Consider the following 27,675-nt stretch of genomic DNA (forward strand, 5'->3'; position numbering starts at 1 on the left):
ACTAAAATAAAATACCCCATAGCAGTCTGAGTAGTTTAAAAAACAAAACCAAATCAACTGCCACTGAGCTCATTCCAACTCACAGTGACCTACAGGACAAGGTAGAACTGCCCTGTAGGGTTTCTGAGCCTGTAAATCTTTCTGGAAACAGACTGCCACATCTGTCTCCCATGCAGTGGCTGCTGGGATCAAACTGCCAACCCCTTTGGTTGGCAGCCGAGCAGGGCTCCTCATTTAAAGAACAAAGCTGCCAAAATAAGGCATGCTGACTACTGTATTGTATCACTAAAGCTCTGTTTAAGGACAAAATTCTCTATTTTAAACACACCAAAACAAGCAGATCTCAGAAAAATCTAATTTTCTATAGGTCAAAAGTCAAATAAGAAGAGAAATGTAAAGAACTGGAATATTTAAAATCAAGTATAACAATATTGCTGACTCAAGTCACACATTCCAAACTAAGCCACATTTTATATATGCCACAAATTAATGATAAAAAAAGAAAACAGATCAATATGGACACCCACAATATGTTACAGAAAAACGCTACCAGTACCCTAAGTATTTGTCAATGAATGCTAAAGTAAGGTGCAAGCCAAGGTACATATCCAGAGACTCATCAACCTCCTTTATTAAGTGAAAACACAACAGTCAGTAGGACATAAATATATAAATCTTACATTGGAATAATTATAGACTTTTCAAAGTGCTTCATATTATCTTATCAGACACTTGCAAAAATTAAATGACATAGCCAAGATCACAAAGGTAGTTATCAGATATGAAACCTGATTTAAGAAGCATGTTCACTCTGTGGAAAACCAAAACCCGTTGCCATCGAGCCAATTCCGACTCATGGTGGCCCTGTAGGACAGAGCAGACGTGTCTCATAGGATAGGGTTTTCCAAGGCTATAATCTTTACGGAGGCCGACTGCCACATCTTTATCCCACAGATCAACTGATGGGTTCAAACGGCTGACCATTCAGTTAGCAGCCAAGCGCTTAACCACTGCGCCACCAGGGAGCCTTTCTCTTTATGGAAAGAAATGTAAACATGTTCAAGTTCCTCCTTTATGCTTACTTTTTATACATTCCTAGTTAAAATGTCACTGAACTTAAAAAGCTACGCTACTATAAACACTAAATTAAAACTCAGTCCTTTCTATTCAAAACAAAGTCAAAAATTACCACTCCTTTTACCCAGTCTACTCTTCAACCAGGAGTCAAATCAAAGTCATTCCATCAATGACATACTATGTGCCCATAACTGTGCTAGGTGCTGGGGTGACTACAGGAGAATTCTAACAGGGGCTTCTTGCTTTTCAGAAACTTTACACTGTTTGAGGATATAAAGATAAAAGAAACAATGCTAAGCTGTGTTCAACCAACTGTCCTGAGGGGAGAAACAACGTGGTTTTGTACAACCTCAGGTGACAAGGGCATCAAAAAGTGAGACAGTAGTGAGTTTAGTCTAAAAAGACTTTACGGAAAAAAAAAAAAAAAACAAAGCTTGAGCTGGACCTTTAAAGACGGATAGAACAGCATAGAGGAAGAATGAAAGCATTTAGACAGGGGCTGGCATAAACAAAGACCCCCAGGCAAGAATAAGCAAGATATGTACAGAAGAGACGGAACCGACCTGCCTAAAACAGAAAGGCTCATACTAAGGTATGAAGAGAAATAGCTTGGAAAACTGAGTGGGGTCAGCTCCCAATGGACTGTTGCAGCACAAAGAAATGCTGTTAAAATATTAAAATCATCGAATATTTAGAAAGAGAACCTTAGAGATTCTCTAGTCAATTATTTTCCAACAGATGAGGAAATCTAGGATCCATAGAGATCCAATGGCTGGCATAAAGACAGAGGCAGTGAATAGCAAAACAAAACCCTGACCCCCAAGAGGACTCCCAGTTCAATGATTTAATAAACACATCTATAAAACATGGATAACACCTGCACTGCCCACTGCAGAAGTATCAATGAGAACATCAATATATACCAAAAAAAAAAAAAAGTTGCCATCAAGTCAATTCTGACTCATAGCGACCCTACTGGACAGAGAAGAGCTGCCTCATAGGGTTTCCAAGAAGTGCCCGGTGGATTTGAACTGTCGACCTTTTGGTTAGCAGCCGCCGTAGCTCTTAACCACTATGCCACCAGGGTTTCCCATCAATATAAGGACCTATAAAATGTACACAAAATTATTATGTCTTGGGGATGAGAGGAAACTGGTTTTAAGGGGTAGGAGAAACACCACAGTGGCATTACAACTGAGCAAAGATGACTATGTTTTGCCAGAAGGACTGTTAAGAAAGCAGCAATCCAAAAGCAAAGCAGAGGCAGTAGCCAGTTTTCAGAGAGTTAAAGACAGATAAAAAGTAGAGGCAGCAGGTATCCAGCAACAAAAGAAACAGATGGATTAGTCCACAGAAAGCTACAGAACCAAGTAAATGTCCAAAGGAAAGGAAATTTTAGTAAGCTTCAAAGTGAAAAGGAAGAAGCTCGCATAAAGACTAGAGATGCTGGGGTGGGGGGGGGAGCAAATTAAACTTGCTGGCATCGAATCGATTCCAACTCATATCAACCCTATAGGACAGGGTAGAACTGCCCTGTAGAGTTTCCAAGGAACGCCTGGTGGATTCAAACTGCCAGCCTTTTGGTTAGCTGCCTTAGCTCTCAACCACTATGCCACGGGGGTGGGGGGGCTAACTGAGGACCAATTGGAGGACATAAAGAAAAAAAAAAGATAAGTTACAGAATAAGAATTATTTCTCACTCATCATAAAATTACCCCACTATACAAAGACCATTCATTTTCAAATTATTATAAGGCTTTATAAAAATGGTAGAACGTGCTTTAAGAACAAGGCTAGATTTTTTTAGTCTAAAATAGCGTCAAAGTTTTACGACTCTATCTACTTGGTCAACTAACATGTGGTTTGTAAATTCCAAGAGATTTGCCAATCATTTTACACTATCTTCAAAGGGCATTTGGATTAGCGTTCAGTTGGAAAGAACAGCCAATAGTTGCTATATGCTATTACAAAGCAAAAATCAGTTTATTCTACAATACATTCTTAAAAATGTTATTTTTTTACTTTTTATACCCTGTTTTTACTCATTCAGATATGGAAAATATGAGTGCTTTAATAAATACATGCACAACAAATAATTTCTGGATGCTTTCTTAAAACACACATACACACAAACTTCAAATCACCACATTTTTCCTTTACTCCCTTTTAGAAATAAAGCCCTACAGGACTGAGGGAACACAGAGCTAGGTGGGTCATGTGAACAGGTATGGTATGCCCAGATAGACATTCTTCCAACTGAAACAAGAAAAGGTTCTCTCCAATTTGTTAAGAACCCAGTTAATGAGCCACAATTTAAAGCAGCACTCCTGAAGTTTGCCAATTTCAATTTAGAAACTTACTGTTCAACACCATAAAGGCAGGCTAAGGAGAGGCAGAAGATATGACTGATGCATTCAGCTTTCTGACTGTCCATTTTTGCAAGTGCCATTTCCCTAATTAAGGACATAATTACTTTTAAAATCAGTAACAATCATTCAACTTAGGCCATAAATAATAGGTTTAGGTGCACTATCAGCAGGTTTACTTTACTCCCTTGGAAACAAGGACTTGAGCTCAAAATATCAAGATGGAACACTGCCACTTACTTCTTTTAACTGGGTCTACTGCACCGAGTTGCCAAGCAATATCCATCAGCGTACAATATGCCCATCATCAGCAGAGACTAGTAATGCATTTCTGCTTTAATCGCTACAAATATTAGAAGTCCAACCAAAACATCAATTTCAATCATAAACAAATTGCTATCTTTAGATATGCTCATACTCTCCGGGAACTGAAGCGTTTTCAACATACACACATCTTAAACTGTGACGAAAAGAAGCTTGACTCCCCCTGGACCCAATGAAACAAAGTTTGGACAGTATTCTCAAAATTAAAAACTTTCAAAAATACCTGAAACATGAAATCTTTATACAAATCTCTCTCACTAAATGTAGGGCCTTTTCTCTCCTAACTACACTGAACAGGTTATTAAAACAAATCCTATGGGATACTTCTGAGATTATCTCCCTGATTCATGGCACTTTATACTTTTCTGTGTAAGGATCTTGTTATTCTGCTATATGACCTTGGGAAGTCACTTAACCTCTCTGTGCCTTATTTTTCTCATTAAAAATACACATCCCCAACCTTAAAAAGAACCCTAATTTAAATCAAGCATTTACTACTTCTAGATGACAGTGGGTTAGTGGGTGGGTATAATGGAAACCCCGGTGGCGCAGAAGTTAAGTGCTACAGCTGCTAACCAAAGGGTCGGCAGTTTGAATCTGCTGGGTGCTCCTTGGAAACTCTATGGTGCAGTTTTACTCTGTCCTATAGGGTCGCTAAGAGTCGGAATCGACTCAATGGCACTGGGTTTGGTTTTTGTAATACATTAACGTACTTTATGTTAATCACAGCCCTGGTGGCGCAAAGCTGAAGAGCTACTGCTGCTAACAAAAAGGTCAGCAGTTTGAATCCACCAGCCGCTCCTTGGAAACCCTATGGGACAGTTCTACTTTGTCCTACAGGGTCACTATAAATTGGAATTGACTCAATAGCAATGGGTTTGGTTTGGGGTTTGGTTTTATGTTAATCACTGAAAATGCTTACACTTACGAGCTTTAACCTTGTAAGAGAAAAATATAAGAATTTGCCCTATACATCTATCCCTTAATTACAACATAAGGAATACAGAAAAATGCTTCTGTTTAAAAAATTTATCTCCTTAATTTCCAACAGATGGTGGTGAGTTTGATTCCACAATATACATAACAAAGCAAACAACAAAGCCTATGGTCTTTTAACCCAGGGGACAGACAGAGAAACATTTTCTTGCATTCCTGGGCATATAATCAAAATCATTCCTCTTTTAAAATGTAGAAAAACTATCTTTTCTTATGTGGTGGATAAGCCTAGAGAACAGAATAAGTGAATAAAGTTAAAAAAGTGAGCAGAAGAAGTGAATAAAGTTAAAAAAAAAAAAAAAAAACTGGGAACAACTGTGCAGTGAATCCTCTAAATTCCTACACCCAGACTACACTGCAGACAAGGTTCAGCCTTAGGGTTCTTCTGAATGCCCTTTAAATACTTTTAAAAATTACACAGAGAAAGTCTTTTCTATCAAGTGTTAAATCTCAAGCCCTATCGACGATGCAATGTTATAAGCAGTGACATTTTACTTCATCAAATAGGTGAGAATTTGCATTTCCCGGATATACTGAATGAGAATCTACAGTTTAACAAGATCCCGAGGTGATTCTTATGTATAACTTCCTGACAACTTGTCAGAAATACAAACTCTCAGTAGGGGTTGGAACCAGAAAAAATCAGGGTTTGAAGGCCTCATAGTAGAGTTGGTTAAATGCCTTTTGGCCTGGAATCAGGATGGGCGAAAAAACTCCATATCTCTTAACAGCTTCGCAATCCTATTTTATCTGTGTAGTTTCTTCTCAACTTCCTCTGCCGATTCCCGGTATCTTTCAGGTAGGTCATAAGCACTGTATGAGTCCTTACAGGTAATGTTCATGGGTCAAATAAGAGGCGTCCCCACCCCACCCCCACTCAGCTCCGCAAATCAGTTTTACGATTATATCCAGTAAACAAAGTAAGATTGACTCAACCTTAAACAATTTCCTCATCACAGGAAGCCCATGGTGGAACTGCAGCTACAAAAAGCATCCCTGTAAAGCATCCCCAACCACCTACAGTAACACAGTTAAACTAATTCCCAACGACAAAAGACTACGCGTGCATTCATTCTGAGCAGACCCAGGATTTAGTGTGTGAAGTTCGGGGACTAAAAAGTCACCTCCTGAAGCTTTGAAACTTTTTTTCCCACCCCAAATATTCTCAATGACAGTTCTTGGTCAACCTAGAGAGGAGAATTATAAAGAAAAACACTGGCTGAATTATCGGCTCCAGGACCACATCCCAGCTGTCTTTGCTCTCTGTTCTCAGCTCAGATGCAGTTTCCCACTTTCCTTTCACCTTTCTCCTCTTACTCCCCCAGATTCTCACTCAAGAGAACAATATTCACATTCTGAGACCGCTGGCGAAATACTGGGGAAACTGCAAGCCCAAGGAAAGAAAAAGGGGAAAAATATTTCAGAAGCCCGGGGGAACAAGAACCACGGTTTCCACTGCAAAGGGCAATGTGAAAGCCGGTCTTGTCTCACTAGGACATGGGGGACGCCCGTGTGGGCCATAAAAAGATGAGCAGTGTGTGTGCACTTGGAGCAGGCTGAGGCGATGGAGCAGAAAGTCAGCAAGAAACCTGTGCTTTCCCTGCTTTCTTCTACTCTTCCCCCTCCAAGAGAGGAAGCTGAAGAAACTGGGGGAGGGGCGGTATGTTACCGTTCTCCTGTTGGGGGTACACAAGACAGGCCTTAGTGTACTTTCACTCACCTCCAGTTAGGAGGTCCACGGAGGGAAAAGGGAACACCTTATCTTTACCTACCTCCATTAAAAAAAAAGTAGGGGGGACCTGATTAAATCCAGATGGAGAGCCCCTGAAAGCACCCCCAGGTCACTCATCCCTATTAGAAAGCGGAAGGGCTGTGGATAAAGGGGATGGAGGTTTGGATGGGTAGACAGGGAAAAGGCCCCACCCCCCGGTTTAGGAGGGAAGGGGAGCCCGAGCTACCAGCCATGCCCTCCTTCCCCGCACCTCCCCCCTTTGCCACCCCCACTCGCCCCCTTCCCTTCCTCCAGAGCCTGAGGCAGCCGCGGGGGAGGCGGCTGCTCCTTCCTCCCCTCACCCTCTCCGTCCCCACCCCCACGCCGCTCCCACCTCCCGCCCGCCACGGGCCCGTTACCTGCTCGTCGAAGCGGCTGACCACGGCCTGGACCCATTCCACCGGCCTGTGCGCGGCCATGTCCTCCCCGCGGCCCGGGGGCGGCGGAGGGACCGGTCGGCCGGCGCCCAGGGCCGGGAAGAGGGTGGAAAGCGGGGACTGGGGTGAAGGAAGAGACGAGGAGAGGGTCTGAGGAGTGCAGGCTCCGAACGTTCCCACGGGGGCGGGGATGGGGGGTCTGCGCCAAGCCGGGAGGGGGAGAGGGGAAGGGGGCGTTGGCAAGGCGGCTGGGGGAAGGGGACGGGGAAAAGGGGACCCGGGGAGGGGAGGGGGCCTCTTGGTCGCTCTCCCCACTAGCGCCGTCTCCCCACAGCCATCACAGTCCGAGACGCCGCCATGACACCCCACCGGAAGTGGGATCCTTTCCACGGCCCGGGGAGAGGGAGAGCGAGCGAGCTAGAGATTGAGAGCGCGGCTGGGAAAGGGGAGGGGGAAGCGAGAGGGAAGGGGGCCTGTCGCGCATGCGCCCGCGCCGGCCGGTTTCATTAATGAAAAAGCGAGTCCTCCTGGAGGTGACGTCACCTCACTCCTCAGGGCCCGGAGGCGCGCGTCCCTCAACGCCGCCGGACTCAGTTAGACTTGGGCGCTGGGCTCTGCCTGCGAGAGTCCGAGCTGGCCCCGGGGCATCCGCTCCCATCCCCTCCGCCACTTCAGGCTCCCCCTCCCCCACCCGCCTCCGCGTTTGGATTGCTCCCCGGGTTGGAAGTTAGGGCGCCCTGAGGCTAGCATTTCTCCCAACGCACAGATCTTTGCAGCTACTCTCCCGGGGAAGCGGGGCTGAGCTGTAAATTCTCACAAAAAATAAGGCACACACCTCATAGACCACTGTGAAACGGGGAAAACTAAGGCCAAGAGAGATTCCGTCATTTTTTTTCTTTTTAAAGGTCGCATAAATCCAAATACTAGACCCCACTGGTAGCCAAAGTACTTAGACTCAGTAATCCCAGAGGCTAATTTAGACTTCCCCTGCTAAACTGATAGTCACCAAAGTTAATAAAACTTTTGTACAGTTGACAAAAAGATTCAAATCTGATCCTCAAGCATTTAAGAGCTTCACATACATTGTTAATTCAACAAATTCATGTGATTTAAATCTTCCAACAAGCCTTTATCATCCTCATCTAATTGACGAGGTTAGTCTACAGAACTTAAGTGATTTGCCCAAGGTCAGAGATAGTAGGCCGCAGAGTCAGGATGGTTTGACTCCAAAGACAATGTGGATGCTTCCTACACCTGAGAGACAGCTCTCCTGAAACAAAGGCCTTCTCTCTGCCCCAATACCAGAACTGGAAAGGATTCCATGTGGAATTGGTTATGATGATTTTCTAGGAAGAGGATTACATCCAAAACAATGGATGATCCCCCTCTATCAGACATTGGGCTTTGGAATGACTTCTTTTTATCTTCCTGAATACATTTTACTTAGGCTAAGGTTAAAGTGAGTTTACCCATCCTGAGCACACCCTAATGGCAACACAGAAGGATCCGGAGTGACAAGGTGAAGTGTAACTAGAATTTAAATTCTACCAAGAAAATCTGCAAAGCCAATAGACCATGTACAGAGAGATATCTATGAGAAAAGTTTCCAGTGTTTGCTGGTTGGTGTTTGTCCAAAATTTATATTAAATGAATGTTTCATTCCATTAGAACAAAAGACCGGATCTGGACAGTTCTTTGGTCCATTCTTTAAAGAGGCAACGCTGATACTGACTAATTTATTTTAGATGATGTCAAAAATGGTGATGACTATGCTGAAGAATGAATATTAAACAAATTTCATATATGCTTTCCCCAAGTAGCACCTGTGAGAAAGCTTCACTTATACCCCTCCCACCCCCCAGCATCCTCCACTGCTAAACTTCCAGACCCATAACCTTTTCCTTCTCTCATACTTCCTCTGAAAGTGCACAATTACTTTCTTGTTGCCATGGATTTCTCTGTCTATTCCCTCATCTTCTTGCAACACTGGACACACTGCCCATACCCTCGGTTCCTTTGCCATCAGTGGCATTCCATTGCTGAGGTTCCTCTGGTTTCTTCTCTGATTCCCCATTCCTTTGTAACTCTGAGGCACCCAAACTTCAGCCTTGGCCCTCTGCTCTTCTTCCTTTATTCAGACTCCAGCCAGTACATCACTAAACCTGCTGCCATGGAGTCAGCACACAGCAACCCTATAGGACAGGGTAGAACTGCCTCATGAGGTTTCCAAGGCTGTCATCTTTATGGAAGCAGACTTTCGGTTAGCGGCCCAACACTATGCCATCAGGGCTCCTGATGTTTTTGCTAGGTGGCGTTGACTCATAGCAGCCCTATGTACAACAGAACGTTGTTATGCTTGAGCCCATTGTTGCAGCCACTGTGTCAATCCATCTCCTTGAGGCTCTTCCTCTTTTTCGCTGACCCTCTACTTTACCAAGCATGATGTCCTTCTCCAGGGACTGATCCCTCCTGATAATATGTCCAAAGTATGTGAGACGTAGTCTTGCCATTCTTGCTTCTAAGGAGCATTCTGGCTGTACTTCTTCCAAGACAGATTTGTTCGTTCTTTTGGTAGTCCATAATATATTCAATATTCTTCGCCAACACCATAGTTCAAAGGTGTCAATTCTTCTTCAGTCTTCATTATTCATTGTCCAGCTTTCACAAGACTATGAGGCAATTGAAAACACCATGGCTTGGGTCAGGTGCACCTTAGTCTTTAAGGTGACATCTTTGCTTTTCAACACTTTAAAGAGTTGCAGCAGGTTTGCCCAATGCAATGCATCTTTTGATTTCTTGACTGCTGCTTCCATGGGTGTTGACTGTGAATCCAAGTAAAATGAAATCCTTGACAACTTCAATCTTTTCTCCATTTATCATGATGTTACTTACTGTTCCAGTGGCAAGGGTTTTTGTTTTCTTTACGTTGAGGTATAATCCATACTGAAGGCTGTGATCTTTGATCTTCATCAGTAAGTGCATCAAGTCCTCTTTACTTTCAGTGAACAAGGTTGTGTCCTCTGCATATAGCAGGTTGCTAATGACTCTCCAATCCTGCTGCCCCCATTCTTTTTCATATTGTCCAGCTTCTTGGATTATTTGCTCAGCACACAGACTGAATAGGGATGGTGGAAGGACATAACCTTGATGCACACCTTTCCTGACATTAAAACACGCAGTATCCCCTTGTTCTGTTCTAACGACTGCCTCTTGATCTATGCATAGGTTCCTCATGAGCACAGTTAAATGTTCTGGAATTCCCATTCTTCACAATGTTATCCATGATTTGTTATGATCCACATAGTCAAATGTCTTTGCATAGTCAGTAAAACACAAGTAAACATTTTTCTGGTATTTGCTGCTTTCAGCCAGGGTCCATCTGACATCAGCTATGGTATCTCTGGTTCATGTTCTCTTCTGAATCCGGCTTGAATTTCTGGCAGTTCTCTGCTGATATATTGCTGCAGGGCTCCTAGTTCATCACTAATCCATCCTAATCTGCACCTCCTGTCCTGTTGCCTCCCATGAGCGCCAAGCCTCTCATTACACTTGGAGGTCTAGACTTCACCTCAACTTCTTCTCCAATTAAATTTATTCAGTTCCACTAAACCAATATTAAATGCCTGCTTTGTGCCACATACATGTCAGGCAGCACACAGTATGGCAGGAATTTTAAACTAATATGCCAAATAAGGCAATGCCTAGAGACTTTGGTGGACTGGTGAGCACACACCCCATTTAAAGGGGTGGCTTTATTCAGCTCCAATCAATTATTGCCATTTTTTTTATGAATGTAGACCCAGTGCTGCTAGATCTTCTGGGTATTCAAGAGAAGCTGGAGATATGAATTTTTATATAAATCTTCCAATTTTTACATAAAACCCCATTTAACCCATTGTTGTTGAGTGAATCCTGACTCATAACAACCCTATAGGACAGAGTAGAACTGTCCCATAGAGTTTCCAAGGAGTGCCTGGTGGATTTGAACAGCTGACCTTTTGGTTAGCAGTCATAGCACTTAACCACTAAGCCACCAGGGTTTCCAATTTTTACATAGTGGCAGCCGATCCATATTTTTTAAAACACTGTACAGCCCATCGTAATTCCTCTGCTACTTGCATTTAGCTCATGGAGCACCAGTATGACTAACTCTTGTCTAGTGGAAAGGCATGGACTTCAGAGTAGAATAGAATTAAATTTGTAGCCCAATGTCATGGATTGAATTGTGTCCCCCAAAAATATGTGTCAACTTGGTTAGGCCATGATTCCCAGTATTGTGTGGTTGTCCTCCATTTTGTGATTGTAATTTTATGTTAAGAGGTTTAGGGTGGGATTGTAACACCACTCTTACTCAGGTCACGTCCCTTATCCAAATGGGGTGCGGCCCGCACTACCTTTTATCTCTCAAGAGATAAAAGGGAAGCAAGCAGAGAGTTGGGGGCCTCATATCACCAAGAAAGCAGCACTGGGAGCAGAGCGTGCCCTTTGGACGTGGGGTCCCTGCACCTGAAAAGGTCCTCGACCAGGGGAAGATTGATGACAAGGAAACATCCTCCAGAGCCAACAGAGAGAGACTTCCCCTGGAGCTGATGCCCTGAATTTGGACTTATAACCTACTAGACTGTGAGAAAATTAATTTCTCTTTGTTAAAGTCATCCACTTGTGGTATTTCTGTTATGGCAGCACTAAATAACTAAGACACCCAACTTACTCCACTCTGTCCTGTCTAATATGAGAGTGTCCAAGGGAACTACTAGTGTTTGGTATAGTTTTAAATTCCTCTCTCTTATTCATCCTCTTTTTTTTTTTTTTTTAGCCAGGAAATAATCTCAGCCAATTTTTTTCTTTAAGAGTCATGTTCCAACAGCATTCCCTCCATTCTACCCACCCCCCCCACCCCCACTACCACTGGCACAATCAACCACACCAGCATCCTGAGGAACATGGGGCTTTAAGTTAGACCTGGTCCCCTTCAGGACTGAGGCACTCATTTCTCCAGCTACTGGGAGAGGTAGTGGCCGACAGCTCTCAGCTGAGTCCTTTTCCAAGAATTACCCTCAGCTGAAGAGAGCTACCTCACACCAGGTCACACCACTAGCATGGGGAGCCTACATCAGTGACTGCTAGATGCAGGCCTCAAGGTGGGTCCATTTGAGGGGCTATCTTCACTCAGAGCTCCCTAAGGGATCAGCTGAGGCCTTTGCTGTGATTGTTTAGTTCAACTTTTGCTCAATCCTACTGCTTTCGCTCTTGTGAGGTATTGATCCCAAGGGCATTCCCTAATAAGTTTCCTGCTTGCAAATCTCCATCTTAGGGTGGGATTTTCAGAGAATCTGAACTAAATCAGTTTAATACCATGGGTGTGGTCTGAGCCAGTGCTGCTGAATCACCCACCAGTCTGCTGTCAGCCAGGACCCCCACATGAAGCCCTGATAGCTCTGGCATGCTGTACCAGTGCGACTGTTAAAACTTTCACCAGCGGTGATGACATGGGGTAAGTGGGATGGAATAACAGTGGAAGAATGCACCAATGGAAGGTGCAATCTATCAGGCCTTTTAAAAATTTGGGGAAATAGTAATTCTAAGAGCGGTGAAATTGGAGCACTGTTGATAGAGTAAATCTATACTTAGGAGAAAGACAATGAAAGGTTGAGGGTAATTAATCACCAATTAAAGGTTAGAGGGTGTCTGAATGTCTCCTTAGCTGCATATAAAGGGGAGGGGCAGAAAAAACTGAGGATCAGTCCCAGGACTTAATCATAAGAGTAAGAAAACTCCAAAAGGTTGAATTCTTAACCCTGGCAAGCCTGCTATTCCAAGGTCAGGAGCATAATTGGGAAAGAGTAGGACCTTGACACTCTGGTTGGAGCATCTGGGTTGGTCTGCTTAAAAACCTTAAAACTTCATATCCCCCTGAATGCTCTAGGTTTATAGAAGCAGCCAACTCCTTCCTGTTAGAGACTAGTCCTCCGACCCTTATGTTTTAAGTTGATGCAGAGGTATTTACTTTGCAATGCAACACACACCCTACTCAGAATCTACCTGCACCTTTCCTCCTGTCTACCAATCCAATAACCTAAGTCAAGTCACAACATAACCCCACTGGGGAAATGCTGGACCTGCTAAAGGAGGAAAGGCAGAATATGTATGGGATTGGGTCCTGAAGATGCTGAATTGAGGGGGGGAGGGAGGAAGAGGAGATCATAAAGCTAGATACCAAAAAATCAAAACCAAACTCTTTGCCTTCGAGTCAATTCTGGCTCATGGTGCCCCTCTAGGATAGCCAAGGCTGTAAATCCTTATGGAAGTAGGCTGCCACATCTTTTTTTTCTGAGGAGCGTCTGGTGCGTTGGAACTGCCGACCTTTTTTGGTTAGCAACAGACAGCTTTAACCACTGTGCCACCAGGGCTCTTTAATGCTAGATAAAGGAGAGTTTATTGATATGAACATGTCCCTGTAATATAGTATTTATACTCTGGCAAGGACCCCAGGAGATAGCGCTAACAGGTTGCTAGGATAGCTCTAGGAACCTTGGAGAAAGTGACAGCCAACACTAGGTAAAATAGGAATGTCAGAGCCAGCATGGCAGACAATGAAAGAAGGGCGCAAATGACTCAGAGGCATGGGCATGCTAGAGTGGATCTACCATTTATATCCCATCAGCTGACTATCTCTTGCTGTTTATCAGAAGCGATAAGGAATGTGCTAGTGAGAGGGACATGAGCATTACTGAACTCAGTGGTGGATCTCTGTAGGCCAAGGCTGTTAGTGAGAGATGATATTCCAGAAGTAGGCTCACTGATAGCAATGGGCCTGATAGGATGTTGATGAAATCAAGACCAGGTGGCCAAACTTAACCAATTTAACCTGCACTGTCATAATGAGTGGCAAGATTAGGGTGGCAATCAAGGGGGCCAGAGAGTTAATAGAACACTTAAGGAAAGACCGTTAGCCAACAAGGGTTCAATCCGTCCAGTTTTAAAAAATCAAGAATGGAATGATACGCAGGCTGAGGGAAGATACCCAATAAAAAGTCACCATCTCTTGTTCAGTTTCTGGACTTGAGCCAAGATTCAGACCCAGACACCATTGAATGATGAAGACTGGGCTCCCAGCATGTGTCTACAATAATGTGCACCCCACCTCCCCTGTCCTTCCTGAATATATAATTAGAATAGACATGCAAACAGAGACTTGTACATCACTGTTTATTGCAGCATTATTTACAATAGCCAAAAGGTGGAAACAACTTAAATGCCCCTAGACAAATGAATGGATAAACAAAATGTGGTACATACACACGATGGAATACTACTCAACCAATAGGAGAAATGAAGTCTTGATACATGCTACAATATGGATAGAGCTTGAAGACATTATGCTGAGTGAAATAAGCCAATCACAAAAGGATAAATACTGTATGACCTCACTTACATAAAAAGACAAGAAAAGGCAAGTGTAGAGAGAACAAAGTTTATTAGTGGTTACCAGGGGTAGAAGGGAGGTGGAAAGGAGGGGTTATTGTTTATGAAGAACTTTGGTTTACAGTGACGGAAAAATTACAACAAATAAGGGTAGGGTTTTGCAGCTGATTATTATAAATACAATCAATAAGTTGTGTCTTAGTGATCTAGTGTTGCTACAACAGAAATACTACAATTGGATGGCTTTAACAAAGAAAAGTTTATTCTCTCACAGTCCACTAGGCTAAAAGTCCGAATTCAGGGTGCCAGCTCCAGGGGAAGGCTTTTCTCTCTGTTGGCTCTGGAGGAAGGTCCTTGTCATCAGTCTTCCCCTGGTCTGGGAGCATCTCAGTGCAGGAACCTCAGGTCCAAAGGGCGCGCACTGCTTCTAGTGCTGCTTTCTTGATGGTATAAGGTCCCCCTGTCTCTCTGCTTGCTTCTCTCTTTTATATCTCAAAAGAGATTGGCTTAAGACATCATCTAATCTTGTAGATCTCATCAATATAACTGCCACTAATCCATCTCATTACATCATAGTGATAGGATTTACAACACACAGGGAAATCATATCAGATGACAAAATGGTAGAAAATCATACAATACTGGGAATCATGACCTAGCCAAGTTGACAAATATTTTGGGAGGACATAATTCAATCTATGACACTCACCAAGGCTGATCTAGCTACCGACACTGCCAAATGGTCAGCCTGCCACCAACAAAATACAGCACCATCCCTCAAAGAAACCAACCAGCCAGTCGATGGCAAGTTCACTTCTACCTTGGAAGGAATAGTGATCCAACTCTACTGGAATAGACACGCATTCTGGGAATGGCTTAGCTTTTCCTGCCTACAGGGTTTTTTGTATTGGGAGATGGGTTTAGCCAGCACTCTGTGGGCTTACAGAGTGTCTGACACACTGACACGGGACCCTATATACCACCACACTGAACAAAAGAAACCATCTTATGGCAAAAGAGGAGCAGCAGTGGCACATGACCATGGGACCTGTTGGTCCTATAATAAGCCACACTAGCCAGAAACTGCTAGCCCAATAGGATGATGGAATGGCCTTTTGAAAGCACAACTGAGGCCCTGCTTGGAGATAATACTCTTAGAGGAGGGGGACCATCCTCCAGCACACAGTATATACCTTAATCAATGTCCATTTTGTGGTGTTGTGTCCCCAGTAGATAGAATACTGAGGGGTGGAAGTACGAGTCCTGCTTAACATCATTCCCAGTGATCCACTTGGGGAATCTGTGCTTCCCATCCCTACAACTCTGCACTCTGCAGGTTTAGAGATCCTGGTCCCCAAAGGAACACTTTCACCAGGGAACCCAGCAAAAGTCTCATTAAACTTTAGACTATAGCTGGCTCCCGGTCACTTTGGGATGCTCATAGGAGTCACTATCCTGGCAGGGATAATTGGCCCTGATCATAAGAGGGAGGTAGCACTACTCTTACACAATGAAGGCAGAGAAGGATACATTTAGTGACCTACTGGGGCATCTTTTGGTTCTCCCTTGTCCAATATTGGCAGTAAATGGACAGGTACAGCAGCCACAATCTGAGAAGGGCATAATGACCAGAGCCTCAGACACTCTCAGGGATGTGGGTTTAGGTCATCCTACCATTAATATTCAATTTTACCATGAAAGCCACTGAGACCAGCACAGATGCTAATTTAGTGTCAGATGAATCTAGAATGGATCCAGAAGGGAGATGATGATTATCAATTGTGGTCTTGAGACCAGAGCTGTTGTTCATTCTACTAACTGTATTCTTTTAAGTTTCCTCAGGAAAACATACCAACCCGAATATTGTAGGAACACTTCCCAAAACTTATTACATGAAGAAAGTGGATCAGAGCAGTGTAAGGGCTAGGCATTAGTAGGTGCCATGGTATACCTCTTCAGGTTGGAAGCCCTCACTCCCCACCCCACCCCTACTGCTGGGAGTGTTAGTAGCTGATAGTACTGTGAGACTCTCCCAGGAATTGCTGTCAGGTGAAGAGAGCCACTTCACCTAAGGTCATACCCCCTCCCCATGATAGCACACTTCTAATGATGGGGTGACACAGGGGTATAAACGCCTGGCCCCCCTGCCTCAAGGTGGGACCATTCTGATGGGCCTTCTCAGCTCCAAAGCTCCTTGTGGGCATGGCTGAAGTCGTTGTTGCAACTATGTCTTAGTTTAACTTCTTCCTTTGGCCAATTCTGCTTTCTTGTTCCCCAACAGGTGTTAAGCCCAAGGGCACTCCACAATGAACTTCCTGTATGCAAATCTCCGGCTCATAGTCTGTTTCTATAGGACTACCTAAAACATCTGGGTTCAAATAAGAGCACTAATTTTAATAACTCTGTGACCCTGGTAGGTTAATTCACCACTCCAAGCCTCCCTATCTACATTTATAGGTAAGGATGATAATATAGTACTGGCTTCATAGGCTGTCAGAAACCCTGGTGGTGTAGTGGTTAAGAGCTATGGCGGCTAACCTTAAGGTCGGCAGTTTGAATCCACCAGGTGCTCCTTGAAAGCTCTATGGGTCAGTTCTACTCTGTCCTACAGGATTGCTATGAGTAGGAATCAACTTGACAGCAATGGTTTTTTTTTTTTTTTTTTTCCCATAGGCTGTCATAAGAGTTAACTGAGATAACATACATAACAGGCTTGGCACAGTTCCTGGCAACCAGTAGGTGTTTCCCAGTTGGTAGAACCTGACAAGCTGGGAATAGAAAAGATCCAGTTTGACTCATGAAAGAAAAAAAGAGAATAGCAGTGGAAATAGAGGGGGAGGAAAGAGAGGGGTTTACATGTGTGTGCATGTGTTAAAGGGGTATCAGGGAACATTCTGTTGGAGAGAAATACAGCACATGCTACCTCGTTGCCTAGCCATCATTCTTTCTTTTCTCCTCTAATGTGTCCACTTTAAAAAAATAAACAACAACCAAGGATAGATGCCCTTCTGTGTATGTTGCTGTTAGGAGCTATCAAGTTGATTCCGACTCATAGTGACCCTGTGTGATAGGGTAGAACTGCCCCCATGGGGTTTTCTTGGCTGTAATCTTTACAGTACCCTTCTCTATATACCCAGGCTCCCTTTCTGCTAACGGTAGCCAATTGGCCTATTTCTGCCAATGAGATGTGAACAGAACTTTATCGGGTGGGGTTTCAAAAAAACTATTGTTTTCCTGATTTAAAAAAAAAAAACAAAAAACGACAGACTAAGCTGGCATGCGGCTCTTGCCATTTGCCTTTCATTCTTTTCCTTCTTGCTGACAGCACAAATTCAAAGCCTAGTGGTGAAGCAGCCATTTTGCTGAAAATTGCAGGGCAGGAAGCTAAAAGAAGCCTGGGTCCCTGATACTTCCTCAAGCAATTAGACCAGCCCTGAACTGCCTACCTCTAGTTACATAAGAAAAATAAAACCTTCGTTGTTTTTTTTTTAAGCATGTGCACCCAGGTCTGAGTTATATGCTGCTGAATGCAACCCTAATCAATTCCAGTGAGTAGAAAGAAATGGAAAGAGAGAAGGGCTTTAAGTAGCTGCTGAGTGAAGATCCAGAGGAATGGAAGAAAGATGACTTTCAGAAGTGTTACTGTGGGCTATAATTTGAATAACATACATAGGAATTACCTTCATTTTTGGTTGCTAGGTTTTCTCTGAATGCAATAAAAAAAAAAAAAAAAAAAATACCGCCCCTAAAACTGGGCCACGTGGATGTAGGACTTATTTGGGTTATTTATTATAAAATAAGTATCCATACCATTATCATAAGTAGTAATAATATAATTAGTACTATTTTTTTTTATATATAACAAAACACTGGTACAGGAGCCTTGTGGGGTACAAAGTGAAGTTAGACCTAGAAATTGACTCTATCATGTCTTTGCTCTTTTTCTCTGGGCCAGAAATAATTTTTTCTCTCTTCTTTAAAGTTCACCTTATACCTCATGGCTGATCTTGCCCTAACCAATCTACTCCTTATTCCCTTGACCTTTACTATTATTAATATTTTATTTTTGGTGAAAATATACACAGCAAAACCCGCTCCCATTCAGCAGTTTCTAGACATAATGACGAGTGTCCCTTGACCTTTAATGCACTCATAGTCTCCTTATCTTCATCTCAGGTATGCTAGGCTTCTGGCTCCTAGCAATACAAGCTGCAGGAAAACAATAATAAATTTGTTTTGATTGATTAATCAAAGAGGAGCAACTGGAAACAATTAGTTCCTAGGTAATTGTTATCAACCATCTAAGTAAGAAAAGCTACTATGGGGACTGTGATGGTTAAGGTTATGTGTCAGCTTGGCTAGGCCATGATTCTCAGTGGTTTGGCAGATATGTAATCATCCTCCATTTTGTGATCCCATTTGGACAGCCAATCAGTTGAAAGAGTTTCCTTAGGGGTATGGACTGCATCCAGCATATATGAATGAATGTCCTGGCAAAGCTCACTCTCTCTCAATACTGCATCTGCTTTGTCATTCTCTGACCTCCCGTTCTTGGGACTGAGCTGGCAGCCTGCCACCTGACCTGCAGATTTTGGATTTGCCAACTCTAGCAACCCTGTGAGCCAGCAGCCTTCCACCTAACCTGCAGATTTTGGGTTTGGTAGCCTCTGTAACCACGTGAGTCAGGAGAAGCTGCCAGCCTAATGCCTAACCCACGGATTTGGGACTTGCCAGCTTCTACAACTGCATGAGCCATTTCCTGGAAATAAACCTCTCTCTCTGTCCACGTATACGTGTGCATGTGTATATATATATACATATATATGCATCTGGAAACCCTGGTGGCGTATTGGCTAAGTACTATGGCTGCTAACCAAAGGGTTGGCATTTCAAATCCATCAGGCGCTCCTTGGAAACTCTATGGGGGAGTTCTACTCTGTCCTAAGGGGTCACTACGAGTCGGAATTGACTCGACGGCAACAGGTTTGGTTTTGGTTTTTTATGCATACATACATGTACATATATACACATATATATGTACATATATGGAAACCCTGCTGGTGTAGTGGTTAAGTACGGTAACCCTGGTGGCGTAGTGGTTAAGTGCTATGGCTGCTAACCAAAAGGTCAGCAGTCCGAATCCACCAGGCGCTCTTTGGAAACTCTATGGGGCAGTTCTACTCTGTCCTATAGGGTCACTATGAGTTAGAATCGATTCGACAGCAACGGGTTTGGTTTTATACATACATATGTATATATACATACATATATATATGATTCACTGGTTTTGCTCATCTAGAGAACCCAGCCTAAGACAAGGACTCATCCTTTGTGAGTGTTCTGGTCTAGCCATTAATGTGCTATGACAATCCATGTGATATTATTTATGGTATTTAATATATTATAAAATATACATACTGTAAATAGCAATATTTTTACTAACAGCATTGTGATTGGATTTGTCACATTATTCTTCAGCCTCTTGATTTATTGATCTTTTCAAAGTTCTGGTTCTAAAGTTCCATTTACTGTGTTACTTGTTTCATGGCAACTATACCTGAAAAGATCCCTCAAAAAGCTACATGTACAACTGGATGGAGTTCATCATGAGCTATGCTTACTACACAGTGATATTGATTTTTCAACCCTATTCAACTAATTCTGCAAGGGTGCTACTGCTCTTGATGTAATGCAGTTAATATATTTCCATTTCCGCCGATGTAGATCAGTTGTTTTTCTAAACTAACAAATGGGTCAAAATCCACGGAAACATTTCAGTTGGAAGATTTTTAAATGGGTTAGAAATGTTGATTTCCAAGTTTTAAAAGTATACAGCTATAAGAGTTTTCTTAAGTGCATACTCATGTTTTTAGCAACCAGACTGCGTAACTATGGAAACATTTCCAAACATCTGTTTTCAAAATGCCCTCTCCATAGCATGTTTCTTTAAGAAAGGAGTGAGTCCTCTCTTGCTCATTGTTAAATGACATCTTTATCTCAAAGGTCACATTATGTGTGCTAATTTTTTCTGTTTAATATTTAGAAGAGGTCAGCAAATTGAGCTGATTTGAATATGGATGACATTAAAAAAAGAAAAGTTGCCATAAAATCGATTCCAACTCATGGCGGCCCCATGTGTGTCAGAGTAGAAATGTGCTCCAAAAAGTTTTCAATGGCTGGTTTTTTGGAAGTAGATCACCAGGCCTTTCTTCCGAGGCACCTCTGGGTGGCTGTGAACCTCCAGCTGAGCACATTATATATACCACTCAGGGACTCCTAATATAACCAAAAAAACCAAACCCAGTGCCGTGGAGTCAATTCCGACTCATAGCGACCCTATAGGACAGAGTAGAACTGCCCACAGAGTTTCCAAGGAGCGCCTGGCAGATTCGAACTGCTGACCCTTTGGTTAGCAGCTGTAGTGCTTAACCACTATGCCACCAGGGTTTCCAAGAAAGAAAGCAGCCATGATTAAAAGGTAACTGTTGGTACTGACATAAGGGTAGATATACAGTGCAACTGAATAGAATAGAGTTCAGAAATGAGCTTTCACATTTCAGGTCAATTGATTGTTAAAAAGGATGCCACGATCATTCAGTGGGAGAAAGAACAGTCTTTTCAACAAATCCTGTGGGACAAATGGATAGCCAAATGCGAAAAAAAAAAAGGAAAGAAAGAAATTGGACCCCCCACCTTACACTTTACACAAAAATTAACTCAAAATGAATCAGAGAACTAAATATAAGAGCTGACACTATAATACTCTTAAAAGAAAACATAGGCGTGAATCTTTGGGACCTTGGATTAGGTAATGGTTTCTGAACTATGACACCAAAAGGACAAGCAATTAAGGAAAAAAAATAGATAAATTGAACTTCATCAAAATCAAACTTTTATGCTTCAAAGGACAACAAGAAAATGAAAAGACAACTCACAAGATGTGAGAAAATATTTGGAAACCATGTATCTGATTAAGGGATTTCTATCTAGAATATATAAAGATATAACTCATTAATAAAAAGACAAATAACTCAATTTAAAATAGGCAAAGAATCTGAATAGATATTTCTCCAAAGAAGATACACAAATGGTAATAATCACTAGAAAAGATGCTCAGCATCATCAGTTATCAAAGACATGAAAATCAAAACCATCATGGGGAACCCTTCATCCTACTAGGATGGCTATAATCCAAAAGGCAGATAATAATGTTAGGAAGATGTGAAGAAATCGGGACCCTTCTACACTGCTGGCAAGGATCGAAAATGGTGCAGCCATTTTAGAAAAGATTTTGGCAGTTCCTCAAAAGTTTAAACATAAAGCTAACATATAACCCAGCAATTATACTCCTAGGTACATACCCAAGAGAAATGAAAACATATGCCCACACAAAAACTTGTACCTGAATGTTCACAGCAGCATTATTGCTAAGAGCCAAAAGGTGGAAACAATACAAACATCCATCAGCTGATAAATGGATAAGAAAGTGTACATATGGTAAATAAAATGAAAAATTATTCAGTCATAAAAAAGGAATGATGTACTGACACATGCTACAACACAGTTGAACCTGGAAAATACTGTGCTAATATAAAAAGTCTATCACCAAAGACCCCTATTGTATGACTCCATTTATATGAAATGTCCAGAATAGGTAAAGCTATAAAAACAGAAAGTAGATTAGTGGTTGCCTAGGGGCTGGGATTTCACTGGATGGCACATAACTGCAACAGGACTGAGTGGGGGGAAGCGGTAGGGGGAAGTGAGGAGTGACTGCTAATGGGTGCAGAGTTTCATTCTGAGGTGATGAAAATGTTCTAAAGTTGACTGTGGTGATGGCGGCACGACTCTGCGGACATAGTAAAAACCAGTGAATTGTACACGCTAAATAGATGGTGTATGGTAAGTGAATAATATCTCAACAAAACTGTTACTATAAAAGTAACTCCTCCATTGTTCTGATAGGACCTGAGGCAAAATAAAAAAGACACTAAACCCTACTCTGCATTATAATTGGATCTAGAGACTTCAAATCCCTGGGTGGAGCAAATGGTTTGTGCTCACAAGAGCTCATCTGCTAACCAAAAGGTCGGCAGTTCAAATCCACCAGCTGTTCTTTGAGGACCCTATGGGGCAGCTCTACTCTGTCCTACAGAGTCACTATGAGTCGGAATTGACTCGAAGACAACGGGTTTTTTTTTGTTTGCTTGTTTTACTAACCTAAAGGTTGGTTCCAAGCCACCCAGTGGCACTGCAGAGGAAAAGTCTGGCGATCTGCTTTCATAAAGATTACAGCCAAGAAAATCCCATTAAGCAGTTCTACTCTGTAACCCATGAGGTCAGGATGATTCTGAATCAACTGAATAGGGACTTCAAGGTAAAGGGGAAGCACCTTTTTGGTTAAGGAACAGTTTCTTCCTAATTCAGGAGTCATTAATTCAACAACTACTTTGGGAGATATTTGTGCATTTAATCTAACAAGTTCAGAAGTTACTGGCACAGCCCTGTCTGCAGCTCACACTGAAGGGAATAGCAGAAAGGTAGTCTGATGTAGGTGATCTACACCCTTCCTCAGCCACAGGACCTGGTGAGCCAGAGCCTCTCCCTCTACTCCTCTTACCAGTGTGCCTTGGACCTACTGCCCACTGCAGAACTTGGCTGTCCAAGCCTGACTGATAGTCCTGCTGAGGGATGGGGAATTGTGAGGAAAGAGTGGGGCGGGGCCGGGGTGGGGGAGTGGAATACAGCAGGTCCTATGGGCTGGGGTTTCCAGAAGTAGTTTCCCCTGAGTCTGGCCATAGAAGATGCTTAGGAGAGTAGGGCATTCAAGGCCAAACCTTAGAAGAATCCCACACCCCATGAAAGCCTAGCCCCTTGTTACTTTCCTTTGTGACTCTTCGAGGATCAAATTCGCTAGGAGCTTTAACCCTTTCTCTACTATGTTTCAATTCCCTTTCCAATTGTCCCAACATATCAGTAAAGTGAACTGCTTGTATCTGCACAGCCTGGGGTGGTTGTAGTGGAGGGGAATGAGACCCATCCTCTCTCCTGCTCTTCAGTGAGTCCTGTGAGGTGAGGACTAGACTCTCTTCCTATCAAGGGCACTAACTCAGGCCAGGAGTTGTAGTTTACTACAACCATGTGGTGTGCAGTGCCTTTGGAACTCACTGCCTTTAGTTCCAATGTACAAAAAGATGGTTGAGATCTGTATTAGTCTCCTTGGGCTGCCGTTAACAAAAACTAAAAAAAATAGGTGGCTTAAAACATCAGAAATGTATTCTCTTACAGTTGTAGAGGCTAGCGAGTCTGAAATCAAGGTGTCTCTGTAGGCCATGTTCCCGCTGAAGGCGGTAGGGGAGGATCCTCCCTTGCCTATTCCTAGCTTCTGATGGTTGCTGGCAGTCCTTGGTTTATAGACACATCACTCCAATCTTTGCCTTTATTGTTACGTGCTCTTCTCCCTATAGGTCTCTGTAACTCTGTGTTCAAGCTTCTCTCTCCTTATAAGGACACCAGCCACTGGATTAGGGCCTATCCTAATCTGGTATGGCCTCACTTTAATTTGATTACATCGGCAAAGGCCCTATTTCCAAATGTCACATTCACAGGTATGGGGGCTAGGACTTGAATGTATCTTTTTTGGGGGGGACAAAATTCAACCCAAAACGGTATCCAAGTACAAAGCCACAGCTATGTGCTTAGTCTTGGATCTCAGAAAATAATACATTTATCATCATCTGTAGAAGTCTAAGGTAAAGGTTTATCTTTAGCTCCAACTACATGATTTCAAATGTCTGAACATTTTTGTACATGTCAGGTTCTTGGTTACATACAATGTAAGCCAACTGCAGTCTACCTAAACAGAAAAGGAATGCACTGGGGGGATGTTGGTGGGTCACAGAATGGGTGGGAGGCTGGGTTACTAGCGCCAGAAAAATGGCAGGAACCAATGGAGGTGAGTCAGCAGGAAACTCAGCCAAAGACATGACAGAGGAGCATTACCCACAGCCACAGCCACTGGCCAGTCCGCTCCACAGCCACTGCTGGGAATGCTAAGGGTTCCGGTACCCATGCAGTGTCACTCCCTCCAGAATCATCATTCCGGGGTGGAGCATCCCATCAGCCAAGCCAGGAAGCAGGGACAGGGAATGACTGGCCTCCTTTTGCTTCCTGAACGTCTTAGTTTCCTAGTGCTGCTCTAACAGAAAATCCATAAGTAGATGGCTTTAAAGAACAGCAATTAGTTTTTCACAGTTCAGGAGGCTAGAAGTCTGATTCAGGGCACTGGTTCTAGGGGACGGCTCTGCTTCTGTGTTGGCTCTGGGGGGAGTCCTTGCTGTCCAGTATTCCTTGGCTCCTTGGTTCCTTGGTGATCTTCATGTGGCTTCTATCTCCCTCCATTTGTGCTTCCTTGCTTCTATGTCTAATCTACTCTTTCTATAACTCAGAAGTGATTGGGTTTAAGGCACACCCTACACTGATGCGGCCTCATTAACATAACAAAGAAAGCCCCTTTTCCAAATAGGATTACATCACAGGTATAGAAGTTAGGACTCCAACATGTATTTTTAAGAGGACACAATTCAATCCATAACACTCAGGCAAGACCCCCATCCTATCAAGGGCCTTTCAAAAGTGGAATTTCCACTAAACAAGGAGATTTAGGTGCTACATAGCCAAAAACAGAGCAAATGTCTACAATTTCAAAATACCCACAAGAAAGATTGACTTTTCTATTTTCTTCCAGTTTTAATTTAGAGACATGGTAGGTTCTTAAAGGACATATTTAAGTTCTAGACTATTTAGTTGGTTTTATACAGTACTTTGGGGGCACTATAGGAAAGTGGAAGGAGCCCTGGTGGCACAGTGATTAAGTGTTCGGCAGCTAACTGAACCCACTAGCTGCTGAGGGGATGGGGGAGGGAGAAAGATGTGGTAGTCTGCTTTTGATAAGATTATAGCCTTGGAAACCCTGTGGGCCGGTTCTACAGTTCTACTCTGCCCTGTAGGGTCGCTATAAGTTGGAATGAACTTGATGGCAACAGGTGATTGGAAATTGGTTAAACATGTGGCTTGAACTCAGAACAGACCTGGGTTTGAAGCCCAGCTGTACCACTTGCTAGCTGTATAAAAAAATATACAAAAATATATATATATATAAGAAAAAAGATGTATAGCCTTGGCTAAATCCATTAACCTCTCTGAGGCTATGCTCATCTGTAAAATGAGGTCATTACAGTACCTGCCTCACAACTTTGGGCTTTGAGGTTTAAGTGAGATAATGCTTGTGATGATCTTAGCAGTGCTTGGCACCCAGGAAACACTCAATTAATATCAGTTATTATCATTGAATGACCTGTCCCAAGGTATGAGAAATTGCCTCACTCCTTGGGGGCTCTGGCTTGACTTTAAGTACAGGTAACTGGAGCTATATAAGAACAGAGGGATCTCCAGATGGCCATTGTACATACACATTGTGTTAGTCTCCTTGGGCTGCCAAAACAAATTAGCACAAATTTGATGGCTTAAAACAACAGAAATTTATTCTCTCTCGGTCCTGAAGGCTAAAAGTCTGAAATCAAGGTGTCAACAGGGCCAATTCTCTCTCCAGGGCTCTAGGAGAGAATCCTTCCTTGTCTTTTCCAGCTTTTGGTGGTTCCTGGCGTTCCTTGGCTTACCAAAAAAAAAAAAAAAAACCAAACCCAGTGCCGTCGAGTCGATTCCGACTCATAGCAACCCTACACGGCAACATAATTCCACTCTCTGCCTGCAGCTTCACATGGCCTTCTTCTCCGTCTCTTTTCCCTGGCAGCTCAGTGGTGGGATTCTTGCTTTCCACGCAGGAGACCAAGGTTTGATTTCCGGCCAATGCACCTCATGTGCAGCTACCACCCATGTGCTAGTAGAGCGTTATGTGTTTCTATGATGCTAAGCAGGTTTCAGTGGAGCTTCCAGACGAAGAAAGACCAGGAAGAAAGACTTGGCAATCTACTCCCAAAAATCAGCTAGTAAAAACCCTATGGATCACAACAGTTTGATCCCCAGCCAATCATGGGGATGGCACAGGACCAGGTAGCGTTCCGCTTCATTGTGCTTGATGTCACCACGGGTCAGGGGCTAACTAGGCAGCAGCTAACAACAACCCTTACACAGCATTAGTTAACAAAATCCTTCTTCACAAAAACTCACAACACTTTGTGAAATGCTGAGGTAGCATTTTGGTACAGGGTACTGCGGGTCCGTAAGGTCTATGGATCGTTTATGGCACCCAAATAGCAAACCTTCACTCCTCTGCCGTAGAGTCCCCAAAGTGGTGAGAACAAGTTCATGCTCCTCACGCATTTCTAAGCAAAGCAAAGCTTTCTAAGCAAAGCAAAGCTTTCTAAGCAAAGCAAAGCTCTCTAAGCAAAGCTGTATTTTAGAGCTGAAAGTTGGGACTGTTTTAAAGCAATAACTTAAAAACTCAGGACATACAATTCCCTGGAACAGCACTAGGCACGTTGGAGGGGTTTAATAATTGAATTGAGGTGAATTTTCTAGAAAGATCAGTCTCAATGTTTATTTTACCTCCCTCATTTTACTTGCCTGTCTCACTTACATGGGTACTCTAAATCTACAGGGCAGGAAGCTTCATATCATTAACTTATTAAATAAATTATTTTCAAACACCCCACTATCATATAAGGAGTGATTATGATAAAAAATACCCAAAAAGTACAAAATGAAATAAATCCTTAAATTAGAAAAGGACAAAAGATGTGAGTCATATGAAGGGGAAAGAGTTAAAAAAGAGAAGGGAAAACAGGAAGTGAGGAATTCTCATCACCATCAACAATGTCATCTTCCCACATGGTGCCACGCACTGTGCTGAGGACTTTACATGCAGTATGACAATTACTATTCTCTCCGTTTTATAGGTCAGAAGACTGAGGTTTACAGATGGAAAGGCCAAACGCTGTAAAACCTGTACATTTAACTATTGTGCCAAAATGTGATAAGGTAGGATAATGTCTTCTCATTTAAATAGTATAATAATTGGAAGTAAGTTTCTTGATTCAGGACTGTGAAGCTAATAAAGTCTTGATATGACCAATGAGACATCGGAAAAACAGTAACTATACATTTCTCTATCTTTTAAAATATAAAATGAAGTTCCATAACATATACATTCACAGTGTTCCAATGCACAGAGACAACACAGTATAAATATAGCTCTATTCAGAGTCTACTGTACTACAAATTTGATCTAAAATTAATATGTAAGTTATAATAAACATGTAATTAAAAGTAATTTTGTATACCCCTTTAGACCATAGAAACTTTCAAGATGATTGAAAAA

General features: G+C 42.7%; 1 protein-coding gene across 8 annotated transcripts in view; it reads right to left on the minus strand.

Moving 5' to 3' along the window:
* The window catches only part of NF1 (neurofibromin 1), a 253,009-nt gene extending 245,676 nt beyond the window's left edge, over positions 1-7,333 (minus strand). For 5 of the 8 annotated variants that reach the window (XM_064271434.1, XM_064271436.1, XM_064271435.1 and 2 more), the window contains exon 1: positions 6,894-7,333. In XM_064271434.1, coding sequence (XP_064127504.1) covers positions 6,894-6,953 — 60 coding nt within the window. In that variant the 5' untranslated portion in view covers positions 6,954-7,333. The remainder of the gene's footprint in view (positions 1-6,893) is intronic. The other 3 variants (XR_010318398.1, XM_064271438.1, XM_064271440.1) reach the window with 1 other exon arrangement.
* Positions 7,334-27,675: the final 20,342 nt, after the last annotated feature.

Source organism: Loxodonta africana, chromosome 18 (genome assembly GCF_030014295.1).
Source record: "Loxodonta africana isolate mLoxAfr1 chromosome 18, mLoxAfr1.hap2, whole genome shotgun sequence".
In the NCBI taxonomy this organism is placed as follows: domain Eukaryota; kingdom Metazoa; phylum Chordata; class Mammalia; order Proboscidea; family Elephantidae; genus Loxodonta; species Loxodonta africana.